Source organism: Mus caroli, chromosome 10, assembly GCF_900094665.2.
Source record: "Mus caroli chromosome 10, CAROLI_EIJ_v1.1, whole genome shotgun sequence".
Lineage (NCBI taxonomy): Eukaryota > Metazoa > Chordata > Mammalia > Rodentia > Muridae > Mus > Mus caroli.
The window spans coordinates 79767470-79776853 of record NC_034579.1 but is presented as its reverse complement, the minus strand read 5'-3'; the positions used below and the strand labels follow the sequence as shown (position 1 = coordinate 79776853).

General features: G+C 42.7%; 1 protein-coding gene across 1 annotated transcript in view; it reads left to right on the top strand.

Annotated features, from left to right (window-relative positions):
- Window positions 1-7316, top strand: part of Prdm4 (PR/SET domain 4) — a 20745-nt gene extending 13429 nt beyond the window's left edge. Inside the window, 3 exon segments of the mRNA XM_029482831.1 lie at window positions 745-913; window positions 6472-6532; window positions 6534-7316. Of these exon segments, the coding sequence (XP_029338691.1) occupies window positions 745-913; window positions 6472-6532; window positions 6534-6785 (482 nt within the window). The 3' untranslated portion in view covers window positions 6786-7316.
- The last annotated feature ends 2068 nt before the right edge of the window (window positions 7317-9384 follow it).

Below are 9384 nucleotides of genomic sequence, written 5' to 3'. Positions count from 1 at the left end.
CCTCCCTCCCTCCCTCCCTTCCTTCCTCCCTCCCTCTCTCCTTCCCTCCCTCCTTTCCTTCTTCCCTCTCTTCTTCCCTTTCTTCCTCCTTTCTGCCCCCCCACTCCCAATTTGCTAGCCCTTGTCCTAGAATTTTCTAAAATATACTTGGAAGGATTTGAATTCAGTTTTGCTTTGTGAGATTATACTGTGGGTTTTTTTTTTTTTTTTAAGAAACAAAAATACAAATTATTCAATGGAAAGGCCTGTAGGCCTGTAGATAGGCTCTATAATTTGTTGAGTTATCTCTCCTTTTTGAAGTGAGTCATTATCCCAGGTTAGCACCATGCTTTCTGAGGCTGATCACCATACTTGGCTCATAGGTGCTGGAATTGAATCCTGGGATTTAAGTAGGCCAGACAAGTACTTCACATGGTTACATTGCTAATCCCAAGTTCTTTTAACTAGGTAGGGACTGGTAGCATCATTTTTTTCCCTCAAAGTTTGTATGTGTGCCAGCTGCAAACATACGCATTTTTAGATAAGAGGTCTTAGGAGGTCAGACTTACTGGCCTTGCTAGCTTTCGTTTAGGTTATAAATGGAATGGCTTAGACTGTTTGTAGATAGACACTGTAGGTGAGTGGAGTACCAGGCCTGAGTCAGTTCTGCTTGATTCTTTTTGGGCTGTTTCTCCAAATTTACCTGCTTGTCAGAGAATCTGTAGTTATTTTATTCTCAGTATGATGTCCTGGAATCATTTGCAGGTCAGAAAAATTATAGGTGTACTTTGTGTGACAAGTCTTTCACGCAGAAGGCTCACCTGGAGTCTCACATGGTCATCCACACGGGTGAGAAGAATCTCAAGTGTGNTTACTGTGACAAGCTGTTCATGCGGAGACAGGACCTCAAGCAGCACGTGCTCATCCACACGCAGTGAGTATCCTGTAGTGAGGATGCTGCTTGTCGGGGGTGATCCACTGTGTGTGCACGCCTGAGCCTGAGGTGCTGGGTGTGCATCTGCTTCTCCCTTATAGGTTAGGGTCCAGAGAAACCAAGCAGTCCTTTGTCAGAGTCCCGCCCTGACACCCAGGTTCTGAGGTGGGGCACAGTCCTCCGGCTATTACATTTCTATTATTGTTATGGGGGCCAGAGCTGATGGTTTCTGGCAGTTGACTCCTGCTAATAGCAGCAGGGGGTTAGAAAAAGAAACTTAATTACTTGGGCTCTTTAACTCAGGGGCTTCTCACTGGCCAGTTGGAGCTCATTAACTTCCTGAGCCAGAGAGAAAGAAAAAGGATAAAGAGAAAGTCATATATACACACCTACACACTCACTGACTCTTGGGTGTACCTGACCATCAGTTTCATCAATTTTACAAGTGCGCATGCATATACATATGTACTCTATACACACACACAGATGTATAGAGTACATATGTATATATGAACATATGTACATACCTACAGACAGACATATATGCATATATCCACATAAACAGGTTTGATGGGTGGGGCAGAGCCCCAACAGCCACATCTTATTTTTTCTCAGCCTTTTTATAGCTTCTTAGACAAAAGTTCTTTATAAAATTACCTCACACATAAGATGTTGCATAAAAAGGAGTTACAGAAGGATGTTGATAGTAAGTTCAAAGCGGTGTTTCATTCTATAAGCTCCTAAGTTCAAAGCAGCAGTTTCATGTGACCTTGCTTTTTATTTTATTGTATACGTATGGCCTTATCTTTGACTTGACCTAGAATGAATGTTTTTTCTTGATCATAATTTGTCCCAAGCCTACTTCTCTTCTTAGTGCAATTTATGAAAGCTCATTGTGCTCCTTATTCTACAGCCTTTACTTACTAGTCTATGAGGCAGAGGCATGTTCTAGTCTTAATTCTTATTTTATTTTATTTTTTGGTAAACCATCTCCTTAAACTTTCTTCCTAAAATTATTTGAATCAAATCAGGCGTTCTGTAAAGTTATTAATTCAGCTAAATAACATTATTATATGAAAGTACATCTTTATATTGATCTGTAGGAAATTTGCCAACAGGTGGCCTGATGCCCAGGAATTATTAGGCTATGTAGTAGTGGCAGGAAAGGCATATCAGCTGTGGGAAGCAGTCCTATGACGAAGTATCTAAGGTCCATGCCTCTCAGAGTACACCCATCCCAGCCGTGCACAATGCTGGGCCATCTCCAGAAAGCTCACCTGCTTACCATATAGCCTTTCCTGTGTGTCCTGTGCCAGTCCTTAGGCCATACTGTGGAGGATTTCACTTCTGTGTTTCTGTTCTTATTTTCATACGTTCTTTGTATTCATTTTATCCATGTTTTTAAAACAGTAAGTTTTTTAAGCCACCTCTTTGATGCTTGATGCTCATTGTTGTGCTGGGGACAGAGATAAAGACATTGCCCTTATCTTTAGAGAGCTACAACTTGGGAAAGTGAAATAAATAAGTCAGTCATCACCATGCTGAAGACCATACAAAAGCAGTGCTTGAGCCTGATCTAGCACTATACTCCTGTGATCTCATCCACTCAGGAGACTGAATCAGATAGACTGTGAGTTAGAGGATAGTCAAAATAGAAATAGAGGGTGCTGGAGAGGTGGCTCAGTGGTTAGGAGCACTACTCTCAGAAAACATGTATTTGATTCCAAGCACCCACATAGAGGCTCACAACAGACTATAACTCCAGTTCCAGGGGTTCCAGCATGCCTCTTTTAGGCACTGGGCTGGCAAGTGGTGCACAGACATACATGCAGGCACAACATTCATACACATGAAATAAATCTTAAAGCTGGATGATGGTGGTGCAAGCCTTTAATCCCATCACTTGGAGGCAGAGATATCTGTAGGTTCAAGCCCAACTCAGTCTACAGAGCCAGTTTCTAGGACAGCCAAGGCTATACTACATAGAGAAACCCTGGCTTGAAAAACAAAACAAAACAAACCCAAACCAAACAAAACAAAATCTTAAAAACAAAGGGTTGGCAATACAGCTAAATAATATAGCAATTATCTGGCCTAAGACCAGGGGTCGGGTCCCCATTACTGAAGAGGGGCGCATAAGCCAGCCTTGGTGATCAGCCGCACTCCCTAGTAGTTTTAGCTTAGTCTTAAGATCAGTTAGAATTAAGAAAATAGAAAGGATGAGGAGTTAGGATGATATTCTAGGCGGCAGCAAGGGTGTGAAAATACCATAGGCAGAAACATAAAAAAGCAGAGAATATCGAACGTGTTTCTCTGTGTTAGAAAATACTACTTTGGAGAAAGTGGTGAGAGGCAGACTCTACAGCATAAGCAGTCTCATTTTTTGAGATACAATCTCATGTATTCCTGGCTGGCCTTGAACTCACGGCATAGTTAGAGATGACCTAATAAGGGAATCTTAAGTGCTGTGATCACAGGCATGTACTTGTTGTGCAGTGTGGAGACCCAACACAGGCTCTCAGTGCTAGGCAGGCACTCTGCTGAGCTGTATCCCTGTTGAAACTCTACCAAGGGAATTACATCTCATCCTCAGAATAATGCTGTGCTGGGAATAGATTTGACTCCCCTACCCACTGCCTGCTGGGCAGTCCTGTGCTAAGGCCGTGTGTGTGTGTGTGTGTGTGTGTGTGTGTGTGTGTGTGTGTGTGTGTAAATTGTGGTTAATAGAGAAACAAGCATTTTTTTAGGTGTTTAGTAATATTAGTTATATGTATGTAGTTGTGTGGGCATTTATGGACTTTAAGGAAAGGGGTATCATTATTTGGTGACATACCTCTTCTGTTTTAGAAGGACAGAGGATAATTCAAGGGGAACAAAGGGTTGGGGGGCAGAACGTTAGGCAGGAGATTGCCTAGGAATGTTTTACTAAATTTGGGTGTAAAACAATGGTCTGACCTGCTATTAGTCATAGTGGTAGTAGGCAGAAGCAGTGATAGTCTTTTCCTCAGCTTTGAGCAAGGGTTGACGGACGTGACGTTCACTGTAAACTTTATATTCTAAAGAACCTCTTTGGTTTCAAGAGGACTCAGGATCTAGTGTAGTTCTCAAAAGGACTTTTTTTTTTCTCCTACTTTTTTGCTTAGAGAATTTTGCTTAGCCTAGTTTGATCTCAAATTCCTGATTAGCTGGGGTCACAGATAGGCACTACTATATTTGCTGTATCATCCCAAAAAATGTTTTAAGCATTTATTTGTAATGTGCTTGTTTGTGTGATGCATACATGCCATGGTACTCATGGAGGTCAGAAGACAACTTATGGATGCCCCCATCCTCCATGTGTGCCTTGGGGATTTACCTCAAGTTATCAGGCCTCAGGCAAATGTCTTACTTGCTAAACCTTGCTGGCCCTATAGAGGATCTTTTACAACAGTCTTCATTAGTTTCATTGATCGTGTGAAATTCTGAGTATCAACTAGAAGTTGTACAGTATGAGAGGTGAGAAGATCTCTAGGGTCATGTACATGCTGTCCTCGGTGCAGCAGCAGCAGCATCCCAGCGGGAGGAAGTGGCCACGAGTGCACTGCAAGTTGGGCACTTGGCAGAATGAGCCAGTTCCCTGCCCTTGACTCCAGAGCTGTGAGGAAAGAGCACTGTTTGCTATGCCCCAGCCCCTGGTTGGAGGATAGGTGGTGAGAGGGATGTAAGTGAGAACAGGAACTTCAGTTTCTTCCTCTTATTTTAAGACACATTTCTAGGCTCCATATTCTCTGCTATATCTAAACCCAGTTCTAAAAAGCTCCACCTCACCCTGGAGGTTAGGGCTTCAAAATAGGAAGTTAGGGCTTTGGGAGATGGTAGGGAGAGACTCAGTGCTAACACTGCCCGTTATAAACATGGGGATGTTAACAACTGATGACAGGGTCCCTCCCACCTTAGGGATTTTTTTTTTTTTTTTTGAGACAGGGTCTGTATAGCCCTGGCTATCCTGGAACTCACCTTGTAGACCAGGCTGGCCTCGAACTCAGAAATCTGCCTGCCTCTGCCTCCCAAGTGCTGGGATTAAAGGTGTGTGCCATCATGCCTGGCTCACCTTGGGAATTCTAATGTAACTGGCCTAGGACTAGAGCCCCAGCCTAGCATTTTCCGTTCCTTCCCCCACTGTCTTGAAGTGTGGTTATAGGAGTGTACCTCCACAGCTAAATTTGCCCTCATTATTCTTTAATACTTATTTTATTTTTTTTATTTTTATTTTTATTTATTTATTTATTTATTTGTTTGTTTGTTTTTTTTTTTTTTTAAGAAATAATGACCTTTATTACTGAGAAGTGCAAAGCTTAGAAACATCTTGTGCCTTGGCCATTAAGACTTATTTTAAACTCATTGTATTTGTGCACACATGAGTAAGGCTGTAGAGGTCAGAAGAGGGAGGGCCTCAGATGTCCTCAAGCTGACAGGCAGTTGTGGGACTTTCAAGGTGGGTACTGGGAACTGAAATCAGGTCCTGCAAAGGCAATCCACACTCTTGACCCCTGAGCCCCTGCAAGACTTGCTGTTTTTAAAAAGGTCCCCATGAGACTGTATACACACTGTGGGACATACTAATTTTCAAAATGTCTCTGGCAGATGGGGATGTTATTTCTTTCTGAATACCACACAGTCAAGGTAGTATTGGGGGAAGTTTTGTTCTGGGTGAGCTTCTATTAGCCTCTGTTCTTTAATTCTGACATCTGTCCTCTGCAAAGGTTTAAACATAGGGTTAATACTTCTTTTTTTGGAAGGTAGGGGGTGAAGGTATGTGCTGTGAATTGAAACCAGGATCTTCCACAGGCCAGGCAAGGTATGTGCTCTACCACTGAGTTACATCCCCAGGCTCTGACCACTCTATAACATAATGGCTTCTTATGTAATGTGTGGTCAGTCATGTTTCCATATAGTTCTCTTTTTATCAGGGCATATGTCTTTATACTCTGCAGCTTGGCCTACTGGTTAGTTTCAAGTTGATCCCTCAGAGGTGAACACAGGGTTTTATGATTTGTTTAGAACAAGAGTTGGAGTTCTGTGCTTGCTTAGTGTGCATCAAACAGCAGAGCTTTCATCTTTTTTGACCTTGAAGGTGGAAGCACTTTTGATCCAAGTGTATATTTCTCCTGTGTATATCCCCCAACTGTCTGTCTGTCTGTCTGCCTATCCATCTATCAATATAAACCTCTATGTATGTATGTATGTAACGTATATGTATACACACACACACACAGAGATGTAGATATTCTTGATTATGAAAATATAAAACTGAAAGCCACTAGATATCTATGAAGACTCTCTGTAAATACTTCATATTAATGGAATGGAGCAAACTACAGGTACTTGGGCGCCTTGAGTGAATATCACAGGCTTCATTTTCAGTGAAAGAAACCTACACTGGATGGTCCTGTTTGCATAGTACTCTAGAAGGGAAAAGCAGCCTGGTTCTTAAAGTTCCTATAAAGGCCTGAGATTACGGAACTTATGTGGCTTGATTGTTTACACACCAAGCAGATGTCACTCTTGTGTTTCTCTAGAGAGCGCCAGATCAAGTGTCCGAAGTGTGATAAACTGTTCTTGAGAACAAACCACTTGAATTGAGCATCTCAATTCTCACGAAGGAAAACGAGATTATGTCTGCGAAAAATGCACAAAGGCTTATTTAACCAAGTACCATCTCACTCGCCACCTGAAGACCTGCAAAGAGCCCACCTCCAGTTCCTCTGCACAGGAGGAGGAAGAGGAGGATGAGTCAGAGGAGGAAGATCTCCCAGACTCCATGAGGACAGAGGACTGCAGGATGAGCAGTGCTATTTANTCAACAGATGAGTCTCTCTCCGCACATAAATAGGAGGAGAGAGCAACTGCTTTGGACGGAACACACATTGGTAAAACAAAACCAACCCACTGTTAGAAGTGGACGAAGTGGGGATAGCTAAAGCACTTACAGAGGAATGTCCAGTGGATTCTTTAAGATGGACTGGCAGATGAGGCATGCATCTGTCCTACTTTTCAGTAATGGGTGGCAATGAGAGGGCCAACTTTTACTATCTGTTCTTTATTTACATGTAATTTGGGAGATGTATTTATGCTTGAGTCAAAGTGCCCCTTTGTCCACACAAATCAGATTTCTCTCATTGTTCCACTTTCCCCCCAGCCAACGTGACTTGAGCCATCCCACTGCTAACTACACATGAAGCACTGATGTATGCATTTCAGAGAGAATTGTAACCGCTGTGCAAGTGTTAGGAGGACTGTAGTTAGTTAAAAAGGAACACCTGCCTACCTTCTGGCTCCTGCCCCTCAGTCTCAGCAGGGGTTGAGAGGGCAGGTAAAGAAGCAGGCATGGATCAGAGGACAGTGGCTGATAGAGAAAAAGGTCCAGAAGCCCAACTTTGATAGAAGCCAAGGTTAGCCACATGGTTATGTGTATGTGCACATCTTTGTGGTCTAGCCATGTCTCTTCAGGAAAGCCTTCAGTCTTTCAGAGAGGACCTAGAACATTAACAGTGTTCAGATAGTGCATGCTGGGTAGTCTCTGGTCAGCAAGTGCACATGGGCTCNCCTGACAACATTGGTTCTTCTGCCCACAGGAGGAAGGAGGGGAATGGTGGTGGTTTGTTTTTTTGTTTTTGTTTAAATGTAGGTTTGCTTTATGAAACCATTAAAATGTTGCTAGCTGAAAGCAACAAGCAGTTCCAAATGCATTGTGGGTTTCAGTTAGGCCTTCCCAGTTGTCTTCCTTGCTGAAGGTCCTCACCAGCTTAGAGGATACCAAAGGATTTGGAAGATGGACAAGGCTTATTAGTCACTCCCTGTGAGCAGGCATACCCAGCTTTCCTCCAGAAGCAGACACCCTGAACTTGACAGGATTGATGGAACACGCCTTCCTGCTCCTTTAAAGGCTTGAGCAGAGGACTCTGCTGGGAAGGTTTGCTGCTAATGTATTTATAGAATGAATGTATTTCACTCAAACATGTATTCCTCTAGGAAGAATTAAAGTCATTTTTAATGAAAATATGGAATTTGTCATGATCTTTTGTGGAAGAAGGGCTTGAAGGTTAAAAGAAAGCATTTCTTAGTTTTGGCTTTGAGATCATATCCTGATTGTTTCTGTGCAATGGTGCTCAGACTGCACCTGGGTTTGTAGCCTCTCCTCCCACCCTCTTAAGGTGGGGCTTTACTGTCTCCTTGGAAACTAGCAGCTTGAAGGCCAGTGCTGGGGGTGGCTGCTAAGACTAAGGTATCACCATTAGTGTTACAAGTGATTTCTCCCTTAACTCAGGAGCACGGACAAGGTGAATTCTTTTATTGCTCTGCACAGAGATGCTCCTCAAAATAATTAAGCTAAATACCCCAAACCACAAGACAAAAGGAAGGGCAGAAAATCCTTGTTATAAGGATATAGCTTCTACTTTTTAACCTCTTGGGTTTAAGTGGCACATTTTAAATTATTATTATTTTGTTTTGTTGAGACAGGGTTTCTCTATATAGCCCTGGCTGTCCTGGAAGAGCAGTCATTTTGCCAGTCCCACTTTCTGCTTTGTTACAGGTCATGCTCACTATTGCTGTTGGGTCAGTTGTCACAGTGTCAGCCAGGATATGGTAAATGTGTGCTCTGGATCCAGCTCAGTTCTTAGCTGGGATTTATTGTGGGGTGATAGTTTGTAACTTTAGCCAAATTACATGGCCTATTTGGTGCCTCTTAATAACACTGTATTTTATACTTGCCAACCTTTGTTTCATGTTAGTACAGATCTAAGATAAACTGGATACATGATAACCCAGGAAGTAAAACTTTGGAAGTTAGACAGGAATAATTCCTTCTCTAGGCTAGAGATTATGGTTGGTGAGTCGCTCATACTTCTTGTCACATGTGCTGAGGTTCAGAGTGCCATTAGAGGCAGCAGGATGTCATAGTCTAGGTCTATACCAAGCATTTTAAGCTGGTGACCTGGGTACAGATGTGTAAGAAATGTGCAAGAAGTGCTCTCACCAGTTTTCTGAGAAACAGACCTGCCAGCAGCTTTTTAGTCCATCAGTTCCATGAACTTTAATTGTCCCGTCAACTTATCTCCTGGAAGCACACGAAGAATGATCTTTCTTTATACACATAGCCAGTGTCTCTATGGATTAAATTGTCTTCCCCTATTGGTGTTAAAATCTTACACTTTAGTATCTCAGATGTAACTGTCTTTGGACATTTAGTCAAAGGTACAACGAGGCCCTGACATTGAATCCCTGTGCAATGATTGGTATCCTTTTTCGAATAGCTAAGTTTGGATAAGGACTCATGCAGAAGAAACATGATGGATGCCTACAAGGCACTCAGCCACTAGGCAACCCTGCCAGTGCCCTAGCCACTGTCTAAGCACACCTCTGAGAAGTGGCCTAGCCACTGTCTAAGCACACCTCTGAGAAGTGGCCTAGCCACTGTCTAAGCACACCTC